At 32.4% G+C, this 27,175-nt stretch overlaps 4 protein-coding genes across 8 annotated transcripts in view; 3 read left to right on the forward strand and 1 right to left on the reverse strand.

Annotated features, from left to right (window-relative positions):
- The first annotated feature begins 17 nt into the window (after positions 1-17).
- LOC134710842 (ubiquitin thioesterase OTUB1-like) lies at positions 18-13,394 on the forward strand. Its single transcript, XM_063571244.1, has 8 exons — positions 18-149; positions 1,665-1,717; positions 2,714-2,815; positions 3,294-3,412; positions 4,147-4,231; positions 4,920-5,020; positions 12,193-12,283; positions 13,096-13,394. Exons 1-8 carry the CDS (start codon positions 122-124, stop codon positions 13,291-13,293), a joined length of 777 nt encoding a protein of 258 aa, XP_063427314.1. The 5' UTR covers positions 18-121; the 3' UTR covers positions 13,294-13,394.
- LOC134710841 (SCAN domain-containing protein 3-like) lies at positions 7,283-12,044 on the reverse strand. Its single transcript, XM_063571243.1, has 6 exons — positions 10,798-12,044; positions 10,179-10,347; positions 9,365-9,486; positions 8,731-8,799; positions 8,251-8,364; positions 7,283-7,791 (listed from the first exon to the last, which is right to left on the reverse strand). Exons 1-6 carry the CDS (start codon positions 11,791-11,793, stop codon positions 7,462-7,464), a joined length of 1,800 nt encoding a protein of 599 aa, XP_063427313.1. The 5' UTR covers positions 11,794-12,044; the 3' UTR covers positions 7,283-7,461.
- A 3,073-nt stretch (positions 13,395-16,467) lies between the features above and the next one.
- Positions 16,468-22,659, forward strand: LOC134710566 (transcriptional regulator ATRX homolog). Its single transcript, XM_063570942.1, has 2 exons — positions 16,468-16,471; positions 21,536-22,659. The coding sequence occupies exons 1-2, from the start codon at positions 16,468-16,470 to the stop codon at positions 22,657-22,659; spliced, it is 1,128 nt and encodes a 375-aa protein (XP_063427012.1).
- A 1,428-nt stretch (positions 22,660-24,087) lies between these two features.
- The window catches only part of LOC134710846 (Golgi resident protein GCP60-like), a 36,388-nt gene continuing 33,300 nt past the window's right edge, over positions 24,088-27,175 (forward strand). For 3 of the 5 annotated variants that reach the window (XM_063571249.1, XM_063571250.1, XM_063571252.1), the window contains exons 1-2: positions 24,088-24,290; positions 26,767-26,908. In XM_063571249.1, the coding sequence (XP_063427319.1) occupies positions 24,119-24,290; positions 26,767-26,908 (314 nt within the window). In that variant the 5' untranslated portion in view covers positions 24,088-24,118. The remainder of the gene's footprint in view (positions 24,291-26,766; positions 26,909-27,175) is intronic. The other 2 variants (XM_063571251.1, XM_063571253.1) reach the window with 1 other exon arrangement.

Below are 27,175 nucleotides of genomic sequence, written 5' to 3' on the forward strand. Positions count from 1 at the left end.
TGTTTTCACCTATGGGAGAGTTGAGATTTTTCAAGAACTTTTTAGACTAAGAACAAAAATATATCAACTTCCGGTTAGCTCAAAATCAAGAAAAACTACTAATCCACTGCAAGAAATAATTATGGCAGACGACTTTCAGTTTGATCCAGGTCCTATATTTAGCTCTAAGTCATTTTAATAATTGTTCCTTTAATGCGTCTTAAAATAAAGCATTGTGGTCTGATCGCGCACCCTCAAAAATGTTTATATTCTTAAAAAAGTAAATCCTGAAATAATTTATACTCATTTTCATCATAAAAAATTTCGTTGATAGAAGGCTGCTCACAACGAAACTATTAGATCAACCAAGAGTTCCAAATGTTGAAGGTGAAATCATCGCTTCGAGATGTTTGAATGGACCTTTATTGTGACTCCAGGATCAAGTGTTTTTAAGTTGGGATTTCAGGATTGATCCTTTTGGGATCCGGGAAATCTTTTTTTGAATTTCAGATGTCAGGATTTAAATTTCTTGAATTTCAGGACCTCGGTATTGAATGGTTTCATGTTTATAAGCCCTGGATTTCCTGATCAAGACCCCTCCGACCCACCCTCCTTCAACAATTTTATGGACACAAATTTTTGGTTATCCCTTTGAATATCCTGTTCACAAATTATGTCGGATAAAAGCTCTACAGAGCTTATGTTGTATTGTTATGTGTAAAACCAAATTTAAATAAATCTTTTATGCTTATGCTTTATGGTAGTGGATATGATCCTCATACGTTGTAACTACAATTAAGATATAAATGTAGTACATGTATATGAAACCTGTGCTTCTTGATTAGATCCTGATGGTTGTAACATTTGCTTTTAAAAAGTGGATTTTGCATGTATGTTTTATTACTAGTCAGCAATTAAAATTTATTATTTAAATGTTACTTTCATTTTCACACCAGATCACTTGTAAGGAAGTTTTTTTTAACCAGATTATACATGTGCAGATAAAATACATGTATAGATTATACATGTACAGATAAAGTATGTACATAAATTCATTCTTTCTTATTTCAGCTTCTTTTGAAAGCTTTTGCTACCATCATTAGCATACATTTTGTACATCTACTCCCCCTTCATCGGAATGTCTTGATCATATGCACATACATGAATGAAAACATTACCAAGATTTTCATCAACATTTGAATAAACAACCATAAATTCAAAACATTTTAAGTGCATGTATTTATTATTTTGAGTTTTGAAAAGAAGGCAATACATAGAGATGATTATTTTGCAATTTAAATTCAGTTATACATTGTAATATGTATCTGATATGGGAATGCCAGTTATTACTGCAATACTCACCCTGTCGTTTAAATTTAAATTGCATTTATAAAAACTTTGGTAATTGCTACCGTTGCTGTTATATTCCAATCCATATTGACAAAATGCATGAATGTATGGTGCTTAGATTTAATAAAAGTTTTGTACATTGTAACTTGAATTGCAATATATACATAATATAACTGAGATTGGAAATGGGTTGGTACATGTATGTCATACACGCAAGTCAACAACCTGTCTGAAGACCATTTTTTTTAGAAATGCATAGTTACAGGAATCCTGTATAAGTATTAGCTTTGTTTATCAATAATCCTAAATGTGTAATTACATATTTATCATTACAGAATTGAATTACGATGAAGCTACTCTTGAACAACAAAGACAAATAGAAAAAGATGTAAGTTATTGTAGGAAAGTGAATGACATTCTCATCACAATATTTATAGGAAGTACACAACATTTTGATATTTCCATAAACATTAAAAGATAGTGATCAAAAGAAAATGTTTTGGCGTATTGTATTAGTTGGTAAATTACTAATTTTTAATTTGTTTTTAAGGTGAATTCTTGACAACCTTCAATTGACTTTCAAAATAAAAATCAAAACAATAATTCAAAGTACATTGTATAGCATACTATATTATACTGAGTATATTTGAACAGAAGACCATGTGTGGTATATGTACTTCAATAAGACAGCAACCCCAAGAGAAACTACAGCCTAGTAGAGGTCAACACACCTTTGTAGGTCTTCAACAATGGACAAATTCAATGATAAAATAATTATAGAAAAGAGAATAAAAAGATCTAAGCTGACACTATCCTGAAACTTGAAAGACTTTGAGACTAGACCTGACCAGATGGTAGTGATAGGAAAAAATTAGTACAAATAATTTGCTTTGTTTCACCAGTACCTTTATATTTTCAGTTAACAAAATCAATAAAAACCAAAACCATCAAGGCAGAAGAATGGGGGATGATTGTGAATATTTGTAAATGTGCTACTGCAACCAACAAAAAATCATGTCAATGCACGTTTTGTTTTTTTGTTACATGCATTATGCCATAGTATTTACAAATGAAAATATGTATCAGATATTTCAAGGAACATGTTGCAGTGAGGACATACCGTAAAGCGTGTTATTTTCGCGGGTGTAAAATTTCGCGATTTACATTGAATAAGGTATACAAAATATTTTGGCGGTTATTATTTTGGCGGATTTAAAACTTTCATCAATACCTTTGCATGTACACTTTTAAATATGTGGAATTTATTTTGGCGATTTTGTTCTATCCGCGAAAATGTACACCCCGCGAAAATAACCCGCTATACGGTAGTGATTTGTTTACATTGACTGTTTTATTAATTAAAGTTTGATTTAATGTTTTGTAGATAGCTGATGCACAGCCTTTAATCAGTGACAGAATTGGTCTGGATCGAGTAATAAAAGAATACACTGCTGGTGAAGATCAAGTATTCGTCAGAAAAATAGAGGTAGATAAATGAGTGTCATATTATCACATATTCCTCCTCCTCTTGAGAATCATGCCCTCAGATAAGACTCTTCAAACACCACTTTGATAGAACTTTTTCATTTTGAAAATATGTCACTGTTGTTTCCAAAATTGATTTCAATAATTTACTGAGTGATGAATGAACCTAAGTTTTGAGTATTTTTTAAGCATAATGTATGAATTTGCTTTAGTTTCACGTTAATCAAAATCAACATGATCAAAAGAAAGAACAAGAGAAATAGAATAAAAAAAATCAGAAAAAAAGATGTTTTAATGTAAAATGTGTATTAATGTAAATATTCTTTTAAAATTCAAGTGTTGTGAACACACACAAATATAGACCCATATCCCCTGTAAAGATCCTAAATAAGATATAATGTCCCCTGAATTTAAGAGCAGATAACTATTGTTATTGGTCTGAATTCTTTTTAAATTGTATAACATTTCTTTTTCTCTAGGAAATGAAATCAACATATAAATATGTTCGAAAAACAAGAGCTGATGGAAACTGTTTCTTTCGAGCATATGGTTATGCCTGCTTTGAAAATTTCTTGACCGATAAAGCAGACTACAAAAGGTTGGTTTTGTTTTAAAATATGAGTTCAGCAAGACTTTGGTCAGTTTGGGATGAGCAAAACAAGTTATAAAATGTTTTTGAGTGCATTCATTGACATAGAAAAAATTAAATACAAGTATACAATTACAACATTTTAAATACTGAAAACTAACTTATTTTTGCTACTTTCATGAGTAGAAAAATAATGTGAAAATAAATTGTTGCAAAAATGTAAAAAATAAATCATTCCTACTTCAACTATTCTTGAAAAAGGTGAAATTAAATTGCAATGAAAAGGAATAGAAAGTGCAAAACGCTAAATAAAGTAACCACTTAAATAAGTTGGTTTACAGTAGTTGCCTCCAAAGGTAGTAAGCTTAACAGCAATAGGTTATCTATATATGGCAATGATGGAAGGTAATCTAATATATAAAAGTTTGCATGATTCATATTCTTGTATATCTACTTTCTTGTATAATTGCAATACTTACCTATAGGCAAAACAAGTTGAAAAGATATCAAAATAGTTATCAAATTTACCAGGATTATAATTTAGTACGTCAGACGCGCGTTTCTTCTTCATAAGACTCATCAGTGACGCTCATATCAAAATATTTATAAAGCCAAACAAGTACAAAGTTGAAGAGCATTGAGGATCCAAAATTCAAAAAAGTTGTGCCAAATAAGGCTACGGTAATCTATGCCTGGAATAATTATACATAAAGATTACTGGCTATTTCACATTTTAATTGTAGATTCCATGAGGTTTGTGACAAAACAAAAGACGATCTGATCACCCTTGGTTTTCCACAGTTTACAATAGAAGACTTTCATACTAATGTAAGATGACTAAGAATATTAAGGCATCCACACAATACTGAAACCTCCTTGTTACCTAAAGATCTTTTTAATAGATCCTTGTTTTACTCACTTGGTTAATAATAGTTAACAACTTAATCTTTTAGTTATTATTTTATATTATTAAACTTGGTATGTATATTTTTTACTACAATTCTTCAACTCTACAATTCTCAGTTTTGGCTATACGTTCTATTCTTATCTATCAAGTCATGAATATTCAAAAGATCAGGAGGTGTCACGTGTCAAAATTGTAGCATTCACAATAATGACCAACCAGTACACACCACTCTGATTTTATTGACCAATTTTAAAAAGATAGATATAACACTGGTCTTTTCAGGCTTTTATTGTGTTATTAGGTTTGATTCATTGCTATTCAATTAACAACTCTTTGATTTTACATGTAAATTTACATACCTTCATCATATAAGTTAAAGCTGTAATATACTACCTGAATAGTACAGCCATACCAGTGAAATTATCACTAACTTAAACCAAAATAAGAGTGATAACATGATTTGGAAAAGCAGTACTAGTGTCAATAAAACAAATTACTAGAGGCAACAATTTTGAATTTTCTGTTTCACAATTTTTCTGCCTAAAATGAGTTTAAAATTTTTCGTATAGAACTTTTATTAATATCTTCTGTTTTCTTTGATTCATGTAGTTTATGGAAGCAGTTACCAAACTAGAAACCATAGATCAAGAAGAATTAATATCCATGTTTAATGACCAAGGTCTCTCAGATTACCTGGTGGTTTACCTAAGGTAACTTAATCTTCTTCTTTTTATGCCCCACCTACAATAGGAGAGGGGCATTATGTTTTCTGGTCTGTGCATCCGTTCATCCGTCCGTCTGTCCCGCTTCAGGTTAAAGTTTTTTGGTCAAGGTAGTTTTTGATGAAGTTGAAGTTCAATCAACTTGAAACTTAGTACACATGTTCCTTCTGATATGATCTTTCTAATTTTAAAGCCAAATTAAACTTTTGACCCCAATTTCACGGTCCACTGAACATAGAAAATGAAAGTGGAAGTTTCAGGTTAAAGTTTTTGGTCAAGGTAGTTTTTGATGAAGCTGAAGTCCAATCAACTTCAAACTTAGTACACTTGTTGCTTATGATATTTTCTTTCTAATTTAATTGCCTAGCTTTGCCCAATTTCACGGTCCATTGAACATGGAAAATGATAGTGCGAGTGGGGCATCCGTGAACTTTGGACACATTCTTGTTTCATTACAAAGTCTAGGAACTTTTAACAATTAACTTTTGATTGAATAAAAGAACTAATGACTGTTTTAAGTCTGTTTATCTTATACATTTATAAAACAAAGCTTTACATGAAAACACATCTGTGTAAGTGCTTTAATTGATAGATTCCAATTTTTCATTATAAATGTATGCTTATAAAAGTGGTTTAATTTCCAGAGATTTTAAGGCTTTGTACATAACAGATAAATAAAAATATGCCTTTTATTGATTATCTTTGAAATGTAACATTGCTGAAATATTGTCATACTGACCTAAAGTAAATCATAAAAAAAAAAAAAAAAAGAAAATGGGTAATGCCTCATTTACACAGTTATATGCATTATGGATTAGAATCCTGGTCATACATGCTAAAGGGAAAATAAATCAACTTTACTTATTTCAAAACATTAATTGTATTCTGTATCCTTTGGTAATTGAATACATATTATAAAAGAAGAAATTGAAGACCATGTTTGATGTTTGATGTTTCAAGTTCTTCACTCTTTTATTTCAAAATGTGTTCATCACTTAAAAGTTGAATTGTGATTTAACTTTGTTATTTTAGAAGATATGACAGAAAAAGTACTATTTGATTTGTAATTGAAAATATGGGCTCTCCTATTTTATTAGACACCTACAGACGAAGTCAAAGGGGACTTTAAATTTGCAATCTGTCTGTCTGTCCATCCGTCAGTCAAGCAAATCAATTGTCCACTCTTTTTTTCTTCATGCTTAAAGATATATATTTGATAGTAAGTGTATTGTTTTATCATGATAAGTTACAGATCAAGTTCATATTTTGTTCCCGTTTGATGATTTTGTGCAGAGTTATGGTCCATGGACTTGGAATTCACTTAAATAATCGTTACTTTTGTCATGCTTGAAGATATTGATTTGATATTTGTTATATATGTAACACTCAGAAACGTGTCCTTCCCCCCAAACGTGTCCGATTCCCCCAAACGTGTCCACATGACGTCACTGAACAACAAAATTTGTTTAGATGCTAAAGGGCGCCAAAGCATGTCATTTTTGTAGACTCCCAAACGTGTCCAATTTTTCAAATACCGCTCAAACGTGTCCAATTCCCCAAACGTGTCCATTATTTCGTTATTGCTATCTCATTAACGTATACTAATTTTACCATTTCATTACTGAAAAGTATAAATAAAGTATTTTGTACTTTTTTAAGCCACTAGTATAAACTGGGTAAAAGTATGAGCGTAATTTCGGCTATGTTTCATTCTTAAAAATTGTAAGCAAACATGTTTAGTTAAACTGTACAGATACCTGGTTAAAAATGTCCCTTTGTCTATGCGCCATACAACTTTTCTCTTTAATTATCTAAAAATGCATGAAATACTGGCAACTGGACAATACGCAATCAACAATCTAAAATTAATTTATTCCGTAAAAATGTTAAAACATTAAAACTGGTATGTTCTTTCTAAATATGCATGACATACTGGTAACTGGACAATACACAACCAACAGTTTAACGGTAATTTATCCAGTACAACTGTTAAAACATTGAAACTGGTATGTTCTTTCTAAATATGCATGAAATACTGGTAACTGGACAATACGCAACCAACAGTTTAACGGTAATTTATCCAGTACAACTGTTAAAACATTGAAACTGGTATGTTCTCTGTGAATATGCATGAAATACTGGCAACTGGACAATATGCAATCAACAGTTTAACGGTAATTTATCCTTTACAACTGTAAAACATTGAAACTTGTATCTTCTCTCTGAATAAGCATGAAATACTTGCAACTGTACAATACGCAATTTACAGTCTGGGGTTGATTTAAACAGCAAATGTAAAAACATGACAACTTGTTTGTTTGCTCTAAATATGCATGAAATACTTGCAACTGGACAATACGCAATCAAAAGTAAATAAAAAAAAGAATATAAAAATGAATTTGTAAAACCATTGCTAGTAAAATACATTTTTATTGTGCGATTCTTATTTGGTGTCTATTTATCTGAAAACAGAAGTCTGTAATATCATCTTTTACAGTGTAAAGCGTGCCTCGTCTAGGACATTTGTCTATTTTGATCACTAAGCCTCTTCTCCAAAAACCGCTAGTAAAAACCGCAGTCCCTTTGTTCATAGCAGGATTTGTTCTATAATCAACGATATCACCTTCATTGTAGTAAATGTAGCTCGTTATATCGTCTAGAGAGTTTTTACTGAACAATTCTACAGGATACATTTGTTCACTATCAAAGTACTGAGTGATACCAGTGTTGAAAAATGTGGACTGGTTTCCGTTGATTTCCTGTTAAAAATAAATGAAATGCATGTTATGGAACAAAACATTAGCATTAATTAAGAAAATAAAAATAAACACCAAAAAAGTGTTTGTTTAATGAATCATAAATAAGTGTTTGCAAACTTTACTTGAAACAAAAATTATTCTTTATAAACTATTTTTGAAGTAATGCAAACAATCGAGCTTACATAAAAACTTAATTTGAATTGTTTTACATTGTCTTATCGTCAGCTTTTATAGCTGACTATGCGGTATGGGCTTTGCTCATTGTTAAAGGCCGTAAGGTGACCGATTTAGTTGTTAATGTTTTTGTCATTTTGGTCTTTTATGGATAGTTGTCTCATTAGCAATCATACCACATCTTCTTTTTTATATTAACACGAGTAATTTGAAACCAACTGAACAATTTTCTGTTGTGTTTTTTTTTAAGTACATGTATCGTTAATATTTTTTGTAACAAAATACCTGTAAATGAATTCTTTTGCTTGGACTTTCTGAGCTTATTAAAGATGGGGGTCTTCCAAATCTTTTTCTATACATTTCACTATAGTAAGGAGAAGCTGTGTTATTTTGTATCACCTGAAAAAACAGATTAGACATATTTTAAATATACAAAATTATTCTATATTATAATAAATCTTATAAACTATTTGTTTTATAAATAAAATTCTAAATGAAGGGTAGTTAACCTTGCAAAACATAAAAAAAAATATCAAAATTGTTAAAAGACCCTTTCAGTAGCATGACCGAAATTTGCATTTTGGTCGTGTAAATAACATTTCATTCCAAACTGTACGAATTTATATGCACCTTAATTATTGGATATGTATTTATATCACAAGAAAAAGGTTTCTACTGTCTAGTCTAAAATAATAAATGGTACAATAACTAGTAAATGTTTTAAACATAAAATAAAAATTGGTAACTGTAAGTTTGTATATGTACCTCGTTTTCTTTTTCTTCTATCAATAATACTTGGCAGCTCTGCACGTTTTCACTTGTCAAATTTATTTCCTAAAATATATTAGTAATTAACATATTTGTTTAAAATCAACATTATGCACTGATTATACCTATACCTATACAAATTAGTTTTATAATTTGGTTCTATGAATAAGGCCGTTAGTTTTCTCGTTTGAGTCATTTAGGGGCTTTTTATAGCTGACTATGCGGTATGGACTTTGCTTATTGCTGAAGGCCGTACGATAACCTATAGTTGTTAATGTCTGTGTCATTTTGGTCTCTTGTGGAGAGGTATTTCATTGATATGCATACTGCATCAGCTTTTTAATAGTTTAAAACTAAAAGCAAGCATACAACCGCAGTATACTTTTGGGTTTTTTTTATTCCTTCTTGCGTGATTTAAAATTATACATGAAGTTTATACTGATATAGATCAAAAACAGTGTTCATTTTTAATAATACTAAGCCAAAACATGTTCAAATATTGAAATGCTTTATACATGGTAAGATATAATTAGATCATTAAAAATAAAGTAAAAATGCAAAAAAAAAAACATTATTATTAGTTAGGTTATTAAAAAAAATATTATTGTTTATAAAATCGGGGAAAACATACTATATTCTTTTCAGGTGTTTTATCTTTCAGTATGCAGTCTTGCTGCGTGTTAACTTCATTGGTTTGGTCTTCAGTTATATCCTTGGTAGGCGATGCGATGTCTTCTAGTAGTTGTAAAGTTTCTAAAATTAAAAACTTATAAGTTACTTTTACAGACAATAAAACTAGAAGTTTACTCTATAATTTACTAATTATCGTTGGCATTTATAAATATGTTTTTCCTTTAAAGATTCCAGCAATTTTTGATACGGTTTGTGTTTGGTAGGGTTTTTTTTCTAACAGTTTTAACATAAATAAGATAAAAGAAGTTATTGTGTATGTGTTAACTTAAGAAGTTTTTTTTTTAAATTGTTACGCGTAAAATGCGTGAGGATGTATTTTTAAATAAGAATTAAATAAAGACAAGGGTTAAGTAAACGTAGATAAGAGTTAGGTTAGTTCAGTATTGGTAAGAACAATTTATACACTTTAGTAAAGTAAATCACAGAATCGCCGTCTAAACGCTTTACACTAGTTTCGTTCCCCTTTTTGCAAGAAGAACTTTTCAAAAGACTTGTATGCATATAAATAATTATGCTTTGCTACCTTTAAGTAGCTTCCAGTAATGATTTACTTTACAACTATTAAATGTAGTACCAACAAAAAGTTGCAAAGACGTGCACATCAGATGAAAATTTATTTTACGAAGACAACTAAAAGGGAAATCAATACATTTTAAGATAATTTAGTTTTTAATTTTGTTTTATCCCATCATTTGAAGTTTAAAGTATTTAAGCAAGTAGATTTAATTGCAATAGTGGATTAAGTTGAATACCTTCTAATGATAGCTGTTCATCATACCCGTCAGTTGCCGTATCCACAATTTTTTCTTGATTATTATTTGCTGCACTACTTTCACACTCATTTTCTTCTTCACCGTCAACATCTAGATGGGCGTTTCTTAAAAACAATCTTTCTTCTTCAGTTAAATTTTGGTATGGTATCTGAAATATACACAATTTTATTATAATACTTTATAACTATTTTCATTTATGTAATGGATATATAATCATAGTTTATCATTCTATCATGACGGGAACTGTTAAAGTTTACTATCTTGCGTCCTAGACATGCATGTAATATTTGTCACTGAACGTTGAGCAACCAACAATCAATTGTTATCTAGCCATGGGTTTTATAGGAATAGTTTCCATAAAATAAATAAATTGCACCTTTAAAAATTAAAGTGTAAGATATAAAAAATAATTTGTGTGTCTTTAAGATATAGAAAAGTTTCAAACTAAATACAAAATAAAAAGTGTATTACATTATTACAATATATAATTACTAAAACATGTAAATTGTGTTTAAATGTAAATACTTTTTTATAAAAGTTGTTTTAAAGTTTTAGTAAAAAAAGAAAACATTAACATAAGTTCCAGAATTATACAAACCTGTTCTTCCACCGGTGTTGCAAAATTTGGTCTTTTGAAGTACATTTGATAAGGAGTTAGCGGCTTTGTAACTGAGTTAACTCTGTTGTTGTAGGTATAATAAAAATGTGGAAGTTCTTCAACCCAATCTTTTACAGTGCTCATTTTTACACGAAAAAATGTGGTCATTGTCCGGTTAAATCTTTCAACTCTCCCTTGACTCTGTGGATGGTACGGCCTGCCATGTATTTGTTTTGACTTAAATTCCTCAACTACTCCTACTAGATCCTTATTGGTAAATTCTTTGCCATTATCTGATTGTAAAATACGCGGTGCACCATACAAGTAAATATATTTAAGTACAACGTCAGCAATTTCCTTTGCTGTTTTGGTTTTTGTGGCACATCCGAACGCAAACCTAGAATAGCAGTCTAAAATGTTGCATACGTAATTAAATCCTTTGTAACAAGGCATTTTTTTCAAGTCGATCTGCCATCTACTGTTTGGATAAGTGGCAGGAATTGGCCTTCTAGTCCTTGTGGTTTTAGGTAGTTCAACAGCTGCATTACAGCTAGTGCAGGTAATTTCATTTTTAAATAAAATTTTTATAGTCTCTCTTCCTACAGGGAAAACAGCATGTCTTATTGTCTCATATATGGTATCATTTTTTCTGTGATCTGTTTCGTGATTTTTCTTGATAATCTGTATCAGCTCTGATTTGGTAACGCATCTTCTATGCCCAACATTTAGACTTTCACTTCTTCTATAAACCTGTTTGGTTTCTTTGTCAAAAAAATACAACTGAATATATTTTTTTATCATTCGTTCTGTTACACCTTTAACCATTTCAGAAATTTTCCTAGGTCCCCATTTTGGATTTTCTTCTTTCAATTCAGTCACTGTTTTAATTTCCGGTAGTTGTGTCCAAAATACTTCTGCATTAATGTCTTTCGATAACGGTTTTGATCTTTTTTTAGAGTCTAAACGAAACCCGACATCTTCAATTGTGTCCCCCATTTTAAAATTGCCGTCAACGTTATTGACGTCATTAAAGACACTTTAGCGCTAAAAGATGCGAGACGTTTTGGCGTTTTTAAAACAGTAGACACGTTTGGGCGAATAACAATTATCGGACACGTTTGGGGGTTATGAAATCGGACACGTTTGGGCAACGTTTAATAATTACGGACACGTTTGGGGGATCGGACACGTTTGTGGGAATCGGACACGTTTGGGGGGAAGGACACGTTTGGGAGTGTTACATATATATACATTGTATATTACACCATGACAAGTTATACATGTAGATCAAGTTAGAATTTTGTTCCAATACAGTGAATTTTTAATCGGTAGGGGACTATGTATTACCAGCAATACTCTCAGAATCCTTGTTTTATTTTGTTTTATGTTCAACAGGTTGATCGTGTCTGGTCTGTTACAAAAGGAACATGAATTTTATGCTAATTTTATAGAAAGGTATGCCACAGTTAAAGATTTTTGTGGTCATGTAAGTATTATTTACATAGGCTATTTATTATTATTATTATGATTTATTATGCTTTGATCATCGAAATAAGATAAGATGTATATGTCTGTTTGAAACTCATTTAAGACCATTGAAAGGATGTCGGCAAGCTTCATAGAATAATTCCATACAGATCGTTTGAAAATGAAGCAGTTGTTTTGATGAGATTTTTAGCTTTCTATATTGTTTAGGTTTTGCACAAGGTTGAAGGAGGTACTTTAAACCTTTTATTCTGCATATTCACATCATTGAAAGATTTCGTGTGGCCCTCATATCACATTTCCATGTTATTCAACTTACAAATTTATTTATGCGTCCAAGTTTTGACACCTTGAAATAGATATAGGAAGATGTGGTGTGAGTGCCAATGAGACAACTCTCCATCCTAATAACAATTGTAAAATAAAAAGTAAACCATTATAGGTCAATGTACGGCCTTCAACACAGAGCCTTGGCTCACACCGAACAACAAGGTTATAAAGGGCCCCAAAATTACTAGTGTAAAACCATTCAAAACCTGTTTATTGATAATACTGACCTCTAGATGCTTCCTCTTCTGTGGGCTGTTCATTTTTTTATGCCCCTAGGGCATTATATTTTTGTGTCTGTGTGTCTGATTTTTTTGTTCGTCAGACTTCCCTGCTATGCATTTACATTAATGAGTTTTAGATCATGATCAAAGACTGGTTATTTCTGAAATATTATTTGCATATGTCTACTGCTTATAATTATGAACAAGCTTGATTTAACATCAGTTAAAATAATATGTGGATTTTATTTATTTTGTTTTCTAGGAAGTTGAACCAATGGGAAAAGAGAGTGATCACATACACATAACAGCTCTAACACAAGCACTAGGGGTACCAGTACAAGTGTTATATATGGATCATAGTGAAGGAAGTAAATGTAACCTGCATGTCTTTCCAGAAGACTCTAAACCTTCTATTACTTTATTATACAGACCTGGACATTATGACGTGTTATATTCATGACAAAACAAAATTCATTTTGCATAATACGATGTTTATTGTCTTCTTTTTGTTCATTACTTTTTATCAAATGTATAAAACTTTATAAAGATTCAAATTTCTTATCATGTAAAGTTGTGTTTTTTTTCCTGGAAGGCAAACTGTTTTTGTAAAAACATAATGTCAACATGAATGCCACGATGATGCCAAAGAATTTGTTCAAATTCTGCTTATCAAAATTTTTATTATTTGGCTAAATTTCTGACCTGGAATACTGTAAATTCAGAAATTATTTGAAAGTTTTTTATTATTGCGAAAAATGCGACAGAATTTTAAATGCATTAATTAAAACTCACATTCTAAATATTTTATATGAATTAAACAGGATTTTTTCTTAAAATCACATGTAAGTCTTAAATGACAAAATTGCAATAATAAATGCATGCTAAAATTTCTGAATGTACAGTATGAATTTTGTGGTAATACCATTTTTATACGACCGCAAAATTTGAAAAATTTTCGTTGTATATTGCTATCACATTGGCGTCATCATCTGCGTCGTCGTCAATATACTTTTAGTTTTCGCACTCTAACTTTAGTAAAAGGGAATAGAAATCTATGAAAATTTGATACAAGGTTTATGACCACAAAAGGAAGGTTGGGATTGTTTTGGGAGTTTTGATCCCAACATTTTAGGAATTAGGGGCCAAAAAGGATCTAAATAAGCATATTCTTTTTTTTCACACAGTAACTTTAGTTTAAGTAAATAGAAATCTATGAAATTTTGACACAAGGTTTATAACCACAAAAGGAAGGTTGGGATTGATTTTAGGAGTTTTGGTTCTAACAGTTTAGAAATTAAGGGTCAAAAAGGGGTCCAAATAAGCATTTTTCTTGGTTTTTAAGTAAATAGAAATCAATTGGAGTTATCTTTCTTTGTATAGAATAGTAGTTGAATCAACTTTTTTGCACAATAACTTTAGTATTAGTGAATGGAAATCTATGAAATTTAATCAGAAGGTGTATGACCACATAAGGAAGATTGGTATTGATTTTGGGAGTTTTGGTCCTTACAGTTTAGGAATTAGGGGCCAAAAAGGGGTCCAAATAAGCATTTTTTTTTGTTTTCGTACCATAACTTTAGTATAAGTAAATAGAAATCTATAAAATTTAAACACAAGGTTTATGACTATAAAAGGAAGGTTGGTATTGATTTTTGGAGTTTTGGTCCTAACAGTTTAGGAATAAGGGGCCTGAAGGGTCCAAATTAAACTTTGTTTGATTTCATCAAAAATTGAATAATTGGGGTTCTTTGATATGCCGAATCTAACTGTGTATGTAGATTCTTAATTTTTTGTCTCGTTTTCAAATTTGTCTACATTAAGGTCCAAAGGGTCCAAAATTAAACTAAGTTTGATTTTGACAAAAATTGAATCCTTGGGGTTCTTTGATATGCTGAATCTGAAAATGAACTTAGATTTTTGATTATGGGCCCAGTTTTAAAGTTGGTCCAAATCAGGATCTAAAATTATTATATTAAGTATTGTGCAATAGCAAGAATATTTCAATTGCACAGTACTCAGCAATAACAAGAAATTTCCAATTGCACAGTATTGTGCAATAGCAAGAAATCTTCAATTGCACAGTATTGTTCAATAGCAAGTATTTTCAATTGCACAGTATTGCGCAATAGCAAGAAATATCTAATTGCACAATTTTGTGCAATAGCAAGAATTTCAATTGGAGTTATCTTTCTTTGTCAAGAATAGGTAGTTGAATCAACTAAAATCATTGTTTTATACAATACACAATGTATATTCACTTTTACTACCAACTGATAAATTAAGACAATCTTTACCATTCAGTGATAACAAGCACATTTTTACATTTTAATATTTTATGATGTATTTAAATGAGTAATTATTGTTGCTAACTCCATTAGAAATTTGAATTGTGATTATTTTTGGAATAAACGATAGGGGGATGTGAAAAAAAAATTGGGGGGGGGGGGGGGATTCAATTTTTTTTTCATTTGAAATTTCATAAATAAAATGAAATTTCTTCAACCATTTTTTTGAGAGGATTAATATTCAACAGCATAGTGAATTGCTCAAGGTGTAACACCACTAATTCAGGCCCGGCCAGAAAGCACATACCAGAAAGTAGTACATATTTAACACAAAATAGTTCCTACGCATGAGTGTAACTTTCAAAATATGAAGAATATTTAGGTATTTTTGGTATCAAATGAAAGCTGAAGAACTGGTGATCATTGCAGAACACTTTTGGACTTTTAATTTTGAATATTAAAAAAACTGCACCAAATTTTAAAAAGAGGGTACATTTAGTCTGTTTGTCAGATCTGAGGTACCTGTTTTGGTACATCCGAAGTTCCGGGAACCAGTTCTTTCTTATATGCAATGTAAGGTATGTTTATTTTTTCAGTAGAAGACACCATAAAGTGTTGCTTTGACATGCAATGATTGCCACTTTATTTGAACTTAAAATGAAAGAGGTGTGCCTGGTTGAAATGGAGGAATTTAACATAGAAAGTAATGGGACCATGAATTAGTGGTGTACTTCCTCAAAGGCAAAACAAAATTTATTACCGGTAGTTCATTAGACCACATTCATTCTGTGTCAGAAACCTATGCTGTGTCAACTATTTAATCACAATCCAAATTTAGAGCTGTATCCAGCTTGAATGTTGTGGCCATATTTGCCCCAACCGTTCAGGGTTCAACCTCTGCGGTCGTATAAAGCTGCCCCCTGCGGAGCATCTGGTTATTTGATGGAGAATGTCAGTTAAATAATTGTCACATATTCGAAGTGTTATTAAATTACCAAGGTTATATATCAGTGGATATTGAGAATAAACTCGAGACTAGTAGAATTTCATGTAGATTGTGTAACAATTTGCAGTCTTTCTAGTACAATTGTTCTTAGCGCTACACTACTTCCAGATGCAAGACAATATATTGGTTTTCACCTGGAAGTGTGTTAATAACCTAAAGAGCAGGAGGTTGGGGCGTTTGAAACATGGCAAGGTCAATATGATCCCAAAAAAGGCTTGAAATTAGTTTTTGCTGCTTCTGTGATAACACACAAATAAATGAATCCACAGTAGTCCATTTATATTTTACCCTTCTGGTGTGATCTAAATGGTATTTATGAGGGTAAATTAGACTTGAAAGCAAAATGAGTAAGATTAATTTCTGTATGTAGTTTAGTACATGTATGACATGCAAAATCAGAATAAGAATACATGTAGTTAGACAACAAGTCAAATAGGGTTGTTCAATAGAATTGGATTTTCAAAGATACATGTTAACAGGGGTATTTTTGGACTTCCTTTAGTGAAGTTAGCACTAATATATAACCTTGCAAAATTAACTGAGTAAGAAATGTACTTTTTAACTCACCTGGACCGAAGTGCCAAGTCAGCTTTTCTCATCAATTGGCGTCCGTCTTCTGTCGTCCTTAACTTTTACAAAAATCTTCTCTGAAACTTCCAGGCCAAATTTTACCAAACATAGCCACAATCATCATTGGGTTATCTAGTTTAAGAAATGTGTCAACCAACCAAGATGGCTGCCACAACTAAAAAAAGAACATAGGGGTAAAATGCAGTTTTTGGCTTATAACTCAAAAACCAAAGCATTTAGAGCAAATCTGCTACGGAGGTTAAATTGTTCAACAGGTCAAGAATTATCTGCCCTGAAATTTTCAGATGAATTGGACAACCTGTTGTTGGGTTGCTGCCCCTGAATTGGTAATTATATGGAATTTTTACTGTTTTGGTTTATTAGGGCCCCGCCTAAGGCGGATTGCCCTATAGTGATCAGTCTGTCCGTCCGTCTGTAACACTTTATAAGTGTCCGCTCTATTTCTTGAGAACCGTTATGATTTCAAAGTTTATACTTGACATCCATTTTAACCAACACCAGATGGTGTGTCATGATGTATGTACAACTTCCTAGGTCAAAGGTCAAGGTCAAAAACTTAACTTTTAGTTGACAACCCTGTGCCCTTTGGTGAAGACCATGTCCGCTCTATATCTTGAGAACCCTTATGATTTCAAAGTTTATACTTGACATCCATTTTAACCAACACCAGAGGGTGTGTCATGATGTATGTACAACTTCCTAGGTCAAAGGTCAAGGTCAAAAACTTTAGTTTCAGTTGACAACCCTGTGTCCTTTGGTGAAGACCATGTCGGCTCTATATCTTGAGAACCCTTATGAATTCAAAGTTTATACTTGACATCCATTTTAACCAACACCAGAGGGTGTGTCATGATGTATGAACAACTTCCTAGGTCAACGGTCAAGGTCAAAAGCTTAAGTTTCAGTTGACAACCCCTAAGGCGGGTCGCCCTATAGTGATTAGTCTGTCCGTCCGTCCGTAACACTTTAGTGTCCGCTCTATATCTTGAGAACCGTTATGATTTCAAAGTTTATACTTGACATCCATTTTAACCAACACCAGATGGTGTGTCATGATGTATGTTCAACTTCCTAGGTCAAAGGTCAAGGTCAAAAACTTAACTTTCAGTTGACAACCCTGTGTCCTTTGGTGAAGACCATGTCTGATCTATATCTTGAGAACCCTTATGATTTCAAAGTTTATACTTGACATCCATTTTAACCAACACCAGAGGGTGTGTCATGATGTATGTACAACTTCCTAGGTCAAAGGTCAAGGTCAAAAACTTTAGTTTCAGTTGACAACCCTGTGTCCTTTGGTGAAGACCATGTCGGCTCTATATCTTGAGAACCCTTATGATTTCAAAGTTTATACTTGACATTCATTTTAACCAACACCAGAGGGTGTGTCATGATGTATGTACAACTTCCTAGGTCAAAGGTCAACGTCAAAAACTTAAGTTTCAGTTGACAACCCTGTGTCCTTTGGTGAAGACCATGTCCGCTCTATCTTGAGAACCCTTATGATTTCAAAGTTTATACTTGACATCCATTTTAACCAACACCTGAGGGTGTGTCATGATGTATGTACAACTTCCTAGGTCAAAGGTCAAGGTCAAAAACTTTAGTTTCAGTTGACAACCCTGTGTCCTTTGGTGAAGACCATGTCGGCTCTATATCTTGGGACCCTTATGATTTCAAAGTTTATACTTGACATTCATTTTAACCAACACCAGAGGGTGTGTCATGATGTATGTACAACTTCCTAGGTCAAAGGTCAAGGTCAAAAACTTAAGTTTCAGTTGACAACCCTGTGTCCTTTGGTGAAGACCATGTCCGCTCTATCTTGAGAACCCTTATGATTTCAAAGTTTATACTTGACATCCATTTTAACCAACACCAGAGGGTGTGTCATGATGTATGTACAATTTTCTAGGTCAAAAGTCAAGGTCAAAAACTTTGGTTTCAGTTGACAACCCCTAAGGCGGATCGCCCTATAGTGATCCGTCCGTCCATCTGTACGTCCGTCCGTTACACTTTAGTGTCCGCTCTATATCTTGAGAACCGTTATGATTTCAAAGTTTATACTTGACATCCATTTTAACCAACACCAAAGGTTGTGTCATGATGTATGTACCACTTCCTAGGTCAAAGGTCTGTCTGTCTGTTGGTCTGTCCATTGCTAACAAATTTGATCCACACTATTTTGAGAGGACAGCTGTTATTATTTCATACTTTAAACCTGACAAACATTTTCAACTTAACATATATATTAAACAACACTAGAGAATGTGTCATAATGTATGCATCCTAGGTCAAAGGTCAGTCCGTCGGTCTGTCCATCCGTTCGTTGTTCTTAACAAATTGTGTCCGCTCTACCTCTCGAGAACCGTAAATATTTCATACTTTATACTTGGTGGGTCATAACATATTGAAGGCATAATTCTAAAAATATGTGACAAATATCTATTGGGCAGCACCTTTAAACATATTATTCAAATATCAATCCATATATCCAGAAGTCACCTTAGAGTAGTCAACAATGATTTCACATCATGCAGTCATATCACTATTATACTATGAAAGTAAGTTGAGAATATTTATCAGTTTTAACTTAAAATCTTAGATTAAAATCACACGTGAGACTATGTAATAACTTCAAATAATGCTTTATATTATGGTTGGTGTTGTTTTTGCCTCATTTTACTTTTGGTTGGTGTTATTTTTGCCTCATTTTACTTTGGGTTGGTGTCGTTTTGCATAATATTATGGTTGGTGTTGATTTTGCCTCATTTTAATTTTGGTTGGTGTCGTTTTGCCTTATATTATGATTGGTGTTGTTTTTGCCTCATTTTACTTTTGGTTGGTGTCGTTTTGCCTTATATTATGGTTGGTGGTGTTTTTGCCTTATTCTACTTTTGGTTGGTGTTGTTTTGCCTGATAAAGTTTTTCATTGGTGTAACTTGGCTGGTTTTTTTTTTTTTGCCTGATAAAGTTTTTCATTGGTGTAACTTGGCTGTTTTGGTTTTTTTTGCCTTTTATTTCTCTTTAGATGGTGTTGTTATGCTTAATATTTCTTTTGGTTTGTGTTGTTTTGCCTTGTATTACTTTTAATTTGCCTGATGAAGTTTTTCATTGGTGTAACTTGGCCGTATATTATTTTTTGTTTTTGTTTTTTTTTTGCCTTTTATTTCTCTTTAGATGGTGTTGTTTTGCTTATTATTACTTTTGGTTGGTGTTGTTTTGCCTTATATTACTTTTCGTTGGTGTAATTTTGTGATGTATTCTTTTTGATAAGTGTTGTGTTCTGACTTTGTAGTTGTTTTTCCTAATATGTCTTTTGGTTAAGTTGTTTCGTCTTGTATAACTTTTACTTTGGTTGTTTTTTTTTTATTTTACTATTGGTTGATGTTGTTTTGCCTTATATTTCTTTTGGTTTGTGTTGTGTCGCCTCATCTTACTTTTAGTTTATGTTGTGTTGCCTTATTTTACTTTTGGTTAGTGTTGTAATGGCTTATATAAGTTTTAAATGATGTAGTTTTGCTTTATATTTTTAACGAAAATTTTTATGTATATAATAAACTAGTAATATTTAGTTAGCTTTTAGTCTACTGATAACAAAATCAATATTTATACCAATAAAAACAATATTCAATGATCTTATTACAGTGCTGAATAGGTAACCTTTTAGAATAAGTTTATTTAAAGGAGTGACAAGTTTACATGGATCATTTCTAAATTTCCGGGCACGGTTAACAACATTTCCGTAAAAATGAGGATGTGCTATCCTGTTTGAAATACGTTTTCTACAGGTACAACCAAACTTCAAACCCAAATCTGTATATCTATGGAGAGAACATCGTTTCTGCTTAGACCCGAAGAGCAGATTTTGGTCAATGTTGAGTAAATTCTGTAATTCAAAAATGTGTTGTTTATGTATTAAATTAACCATGATTTACTCTATTCAGAAGATTCAAGTATTAACAGTTTGACGTTCATAAATTGTTTTTAAGTCCTATCTACATGTAGCTTTTCTTTAAACCGTCCTATGACCGAAAACCGAAAAAAAAAATCTGCATTAAAGGGTAGTTGCTTGCACATCGTTTTCTTCTAGCTACGACCCTGATTAAAGTCAGCAACCAAAAGCAATATTAGACAAAAAAAATACCAACCAAAAGTAGCATAAGGTACAACAACACTAAACAAAAGCAAAAAAAAAACAAAACCAAAAGTAACTTATTATAAGGCCAAACAACCCCAACCAAAAGAAATATAAGGCAAAGCAACAATTTGTTTAATTGAGCTTTAATCTAGAATTTTGTTTCCAAGCTAAGCTGTGTAATGATGTTTTTTTTTAATTTTTAAAACAGGCTCCGTGTTGAAGACCGTACCTTGATTTATAATGGTTTACTTTTTATAAATTGTGACTCGGATGGAGAGTTGTCTCATTGGCACTCATACCACGTCTTCCTATATTTATATACACTCCAAAAAATCACTACGGGTGGCTATTTTTTTGTTGTTGTTGTACATATGAAACTATCAAGATAACCTTAAGACTTGGCAAACGCTGATAACAACTTATTGACAAACACTCGGAACAACTTATTGGCGAAAATTGGTACCAATTTATTGACAAACACTAGTAACAATTTATTGACAAACACTAGTAACAACTTGACGACAAACACGGGTAACAAATTATTGACAAACACGGGTGATAACAACTTATTGACAAACACGAGTAACAATTATTGACAAACACGTGTAACTACTTACTGACAAACACGTGTAACTACTTACTGACAACCACGGATATCATGTTGAGAAAAACAAAACAGAGAAAGAGACAGAGAAAACCGAAGACGAGAGGAAGACAACAGATCAAACAATCGATGTTGAGAAAAACAAAACAGAGAAAGAGACAGAGATAACCGAAGACGAGAGGGAGACAACAGATCAAACAATCGATGTTAAGAAAAACAAAACAGAGAAAGAGACAGAGATAATCGAAGACGAGAGGAAGACAACAGATCAAACAATCGAATCGGATGTTGAGAAAAACAAAACAGAGAAAGAGACAGAGAAAAACGAAGACGAGAGGAAGACAACAGATCAAACAATCGATGTTGAGAAAAACAAAACAGAGAAAGAGACAGAGAAAACCGAAGACGAGAGGAAGACAACAGATCAAACAATCGATGTTGAGAAAAACAAAACAGAGAAAGAGACAGTGAAAACCGAAGACGAGAGGAAGACAACAGATCAAACAATCGATGTTAAGAAAAACAAAACAGAGAAAGAGACAGAGATAACCGAAGACGAGAGGGAGACAACAGATCAAACAATCGATGTTGAGAAAAACAAAACAGAGAAAGAGACAGAGAAAACCGAAGACGAGAGGAAGACAACAGATCAAACAATCGATGTTGAGAAAAACAAAACAGAGAAAGAGACAGAGATAATCGAAGACAAGAGGAAGACAACAGATCAAACAATCGAATCGGATGTTGAGAAAAACAAAACAGAGAAAGAGACAGAGAAAAACGAAGACGAGAGGAAGACAACAGATCAAACAATCGATGTTGAGAAAAACAAAACAGAGAAAGAGACAGAAATAACCGAAGACGAGAGGGAGACAACAGATCAAACAATCGATGTTGAGAAAAACAAAACAGAGAAAGAGACAGAGAAAACCGAAGACGAGAGGAAGACAACAGATCAAACAATCGATGTTGAGAAAAACAAAACAGAGAAAGAGACAGAGATAACCGAAGAACAGACAATCAGGTATGATAGTATTGGAAATAATGAAGTGAAAGAAAATTCCGAAAAAGATGCAAAAGACATTAAAATGAGTAACAAAATTGCTGGAAAGGAAACCACATTTGCTGCAAGAATCAGTGGATTTTTTCGATCCTTATCATGTATCAAAAAGCAGAAGAAAAACAAAGATGTGTGCTGACGAACTATAATTATATAGCTATTTTCTATAAAAAAAAAATCGTTCTATTTTCTTAATAAAAAAAAACCAGTGTTAATTTGTTGAAGAATCTTTTTATTTGTACACTTTAATTGTGCTTTTAATATAGCATGTAACTGCTAGTATATACTCCTTCTTCGGTAGTTTGTGTCGCTTTTCTTTTTGCTGGTTTTTGTGTGTGCTTCGTGCCGATCATAAGTCCAATCAACTTCAAACGTAGATCACATGTTTCCTATGATATGATCCTTCTAATTTAAATGCGAAATTAGAGATTTTCTCCCATTTTCACGGTCCACTGAAGTCCGTTTCAATATACATGTAAAAGAGATTTGGATTTAACAACAATCAGTAAACGCACTGTCATCAACAATAGACAAAGCCTATACCGCACATATAGATATATTAAAAGGCCCCGAAATGACAAATGTAAAACAATTCAAACTGGAAAACTAAAGGACTCATCTATGTACAAAATAAAGAACGAATATGTAACACACCAACCAACGACAAGTACTGAATTACAGGCTCCAGACTTAGGACAGGCACATAAAAAACGTGATAGATAACATGTTTGTAGGTGCAAAGCACCCCCTCGTAACCGGGAACAGTGTTGTAAAAATACAACATAAGAACAAAACAAAATTCAGCTGAAAGGATATACTCAATAGATGGATACACATAGAAATCTATCTATCAAGAATACAGATTGGACGTGGCCAGGTATTTGTACATCCCAACAACAAAAAGACAGAAGTACAGATCTGAGAGTACTCAGGCAGTCAAAGTAACTGACACTGAGCTAGTTCAAAGCCACTAACAACTAATGGAAAAAAAATACATCCACTGAAGACGAAACTAAGGATTATTTGTACCAAATTTCATGAAAAAATCAATGATGCAAGGTTTTTTTAAATTTGACAAATATGCAGCAAAAAAATACGTTTTTTTTCTACATTCATGAATATTTGATAAAGAGTTATTTTTAAACAAAATATTTCATAAATATATAGGATACTTATATAAAAGAGAACTCATAAATAATTTAACAAAAAGTAGCTTGGGTTTATCTTTTAAAATAAAAAAGTTTTGCATTTTCATCGCCGGGGCCGAGGAACGTCCTAAAATCCGAATTTTAAGCAAATATCTAAAATGTCAACCTTATTTTACTCAAAATGTAACACATGAAGGTATTTTTTTTTTTAATATTACCACATTGATCTGTGTCCACACTTGTAATGAAATTAATTTTTATTTTGTGGCGTAGTTGCAGCCATAATTCTTCATGATGTAAAGAACATGGGAAGAAACTATGGGACCATAGAGATGTGACAATAACTTAATATATGCTTATAGTCCCTTTATAGGTTCCGGATTTTCACGAAAAACCGATTTGACTCGAAAAGAGCCTCGCTGGACGTGGCCGGAAGTGGTATTTTCAACTATGGCTGACACCGACAAACTTGCCAATGAAGTCAAAACTATGACTCTACAAAATGGCGAAAGCACTGCCCCTAATAATTCGAGTGATGATTTTATGAATGACTGGGGATTTCCACTGCCTGACTTATATAAGCTCGCCTTAAGATTTTACAAAGGTACAACGAATGGCAGCGGTAAACATGACTTCCCATCATTATTTATATCACTAAAAGTTGCCGGTGGCATTATTTTATGAAACAATCAATGCACATTTGTACTTGCTAATAGTAGTGTTACAGTTTGTTTTGTATTCATCTTGGTATCTTAGTAACAGTGCACTCTTTTTCTTCAGATAAATTAATAAAATGCACTGTACATTTGCCTTTCTTCACACCTGTAAACTTTCAACTTCTAAGTTCTTTGTGGTTAATCTGCAGTCGAAAATTCCATAACAAATATATATTGTGTGCTTGCGTCAACAAGAAAACACCAAGTTAAAATCTAACAAAAACTTTAATAATACAGGAACTATGAAACATGACAAATAGAAATAGAATTATGGTATGTTTGCAACAACTGTTAGTGTACAGGGCTAAAATTAACATGTAACTTGCAATGCAAGACTTTTTGCAGATGACTGTTTATTATATAGAAATGTAAATAATAGTTCTGATGCACAATTACTTCAAAAAGATTTGTCTAGTTTAGTAAAATGGGAAGAGGATTGGCAAATGAATTTTAATCCTGAGAAGTGTTATGTAATTCATATTTCTAAAAAAAGTAAACCTTCCACTTTTGATTATATATTACATAATCATATTCTATAAGCCATGATCTTGATTGGGGAACGCATATTAGCAATATTACTTGTAAGGCAAATAAAACCTTAGGTTTTCTTCGTAGGAACTTAAAAAACTGCACACGTAAGGTTAAAAACCTTACGTACACATCACTTGTCCGTCCGGTCGTCGAATACTCTTCCCCTGTCTGGGATCCATACAAAAAACAACACATCACTCAGGTTGAGCAGGTACAGCGTAAGGCAGCCAGGTTTGTCTTCAATGATTATAAAGATAGATCAGCTGGAGCAGTTTCAAATTTAATAAAATCATTGGAATGGGAAAATTTAGAATTAAGAAGGAAAAAGGCTAGATTAACTATGCTGTATAAAATAAATTGGGGGTTAGTTGAAGTTCCTAAGGACAACTTAACAATTTCTGATAGACGCACTAGGGGGAAACATAAATTTAGACAAATAAAGATTTCTATAAATTTTCATTTTATCCTCGCACTATTTCGGACTGGAACTCACTACCTGAAGCAATAGGTATTTCTGACACCCTGGAATCCTTCAAAAGTGGCATATCCACTCTAACACTTGAAGGATCCACAGCAACTTATTAAACTTTGAAGCCACTGTACATAATGTATATATGTTATTGATAATGATTTTTCTTTGTCATATTATTTTTAAATTAAGTCCATATGTACATAGCACACAAGTTCCGGGAAGTTTTACACTCCTACCTAGGAGTCTACCCCCGTATTCGGAAGAAGAAGAAAATTAGGTATCCATAGTTTCGTGAGGAACTCTCACACACAGACCTTAAAGGTGTCAATTGTAGGGGCATTGATGTTACTTTCGAGTAGTTGGTTCCAGTCAACAATTGTTTTGAGGATGAAGCTGTATTTATAGGCATCTGAAGTGATGACTCTGGAAAAACTGTCTATGATATTGTCTGGGGTATCAGGTCTGTTCGCTCCCAATACATTTTCGCACCCTTCACGTTCGCACCTCGCACGTTTCGCACCCAAAGTCTGTTCACACCCAATTTTAATCAAGTTACAGTTGAATAATTAGAAAATCGTGATTGTTGTTTTAAATTGCTTTGATGTAAATACTGCATGTATTTAGCTTGGTATAAGTAAAACATTGAAGATTTTAAATGAAAAACACACAAGATAATTGTTTTTTTTTATAGCTTTGCCCCATTGATCCAAAACAATGGAACAAAACATTATAGCAAAACACTTTCCAAAACATGATCAATTTATTCAACACAAAAAAAAAGTTGTCAGAATCTCAATTTTTTTTGAAGAATTGAAATAAAGATATAGTAGACCTAATACACTTACCGAAATATAATAAAGATTTATTTTGCACAAACAAAACAGTTCTCATTGTAATGACAACAAATATACTTACATGTATAGGAATACACTTGCCAAAACTTGATTACAAAGTTATTAATCCCCAAACCAATAAAAATTGGGTGCGAACGTGTAGGGTGCGAAAGTGAATGGGAGCGAACGTGAAAGGGTGCGAAAGTGAATGGGCGCGAACGGACCCGGATTCATTGTCTGGTGGCTAGGGTTGGTCTTCTGATGTAATCTGGAATGATGACTGATGCTTCTCCATGCTATGGTAGATCTTATATTGGAATATGAACCTGGCTCCTTTTTGGGGTGTCTAGGGCTGTCCAACCATGTGTCTGTAGGATGTTTGTTACAATTCCTATTCCCTGGTTCCCAAGAATAAGTTTTTGTAACAAATCCGGCAGTTCTTCATTGTTCTATCTTGATTTGGTTAATAAGGCACTTTTTGTACGGGTAGTCACCAATATTTTCTGCTCTTTATATTAATAAAAAAATATGTGTTATTTATTCCAGAAAAAGATGGAAAGGCAATACATTTAACATATAAAGAAAAGCTGAGATTAGTAGCATATACAAAGCAAGCAGCCCATGGGAAATATCGTAATGATGTATCTCCAGATGTTGGATTCCTAGATGTTGTAGGCAATGATCGAAGGTAACAACTAAAGTCTATGAACAAATTGAAATCTTGAAATTTCACACTTTTGTTAGCTAGTTTAAGCAATTGACATGATTTACAAGCTTATATGAACAAATGTATTTGCATTGAATGTAGAAGTGATTAAAAAGTAAAAAAGCCTTGCAAATACATTGTACAACATTTTGTCAAGTCAGACAAATGAACCAATATTGTGATAATAAAATAAAAACAAATTAAGTTAGGTTAACAAAGACTGAGATTTCAAGCAAGTCCAAAAAATTA

Source organism: Mytilus trossulus, chromosome 3 (assembly GCF_036588685.1).
Source record: "Mytilus trossulus isolate FHL-02 chromosome 3, PNRI_Mtr1.1.1.hap1, whole genome shotgun sequence".
NCBI lineage: Eukaryota > Metazoa > Mollusca > Bivalvia > Mytilida > Mytilidae > Mytilus > Mytilus trossulus.

What these genes read in the sequence shown, in the direction of transcription:
- LOC134710842 (XM_063571244.1), top strand. Translation starts at nt 122, where the DNA reads ATGGCAGACGACTTTCAGTTTGATCCAG. An exon ending in GATAAAGCAGACTACAAAAG is followed by an intron (nt 3,413 to 4,146) that starts GTTGGTTTTGTT and finishes TTTTAATTGTAG; the next exon opens with ATTCCATGAGGTTTGTGACA. An exon ending in TAGAAGACTTTCATACTAAT is followed by an intron (nt 4,232 to 4,919) that starts GTAAGATGACTA and finishes TGATTCATGTAG; the next exon opens with TTTATGGAAGCAGTTACCAA.
- LOC134710841 (XM_063571243.1), bottom strand. Translation starts at nt 11,793, where the DNA reads ATGGGGGACACAATTGAAGATGTCGGGTTTCGTTTAGACTCTAAAAAA. An exon ending in CAACACCGGTGGAAGAACAG is followed by an intron (nt 10,348 to 10,797) that starts GTTTGTATAATT and finishes TGTATATTTCAG; the next exon opens with ATACCATACCAAAATTTAAC. An exon ending in TGAACAGCTATCATTAGAAG is followed by an intron (nt 9,487 to 10,178) that starts GTATTCAACTTA and finishes TTTTAATTTTAG; the next exon opens with AAACTTTACAACTACTAGAA.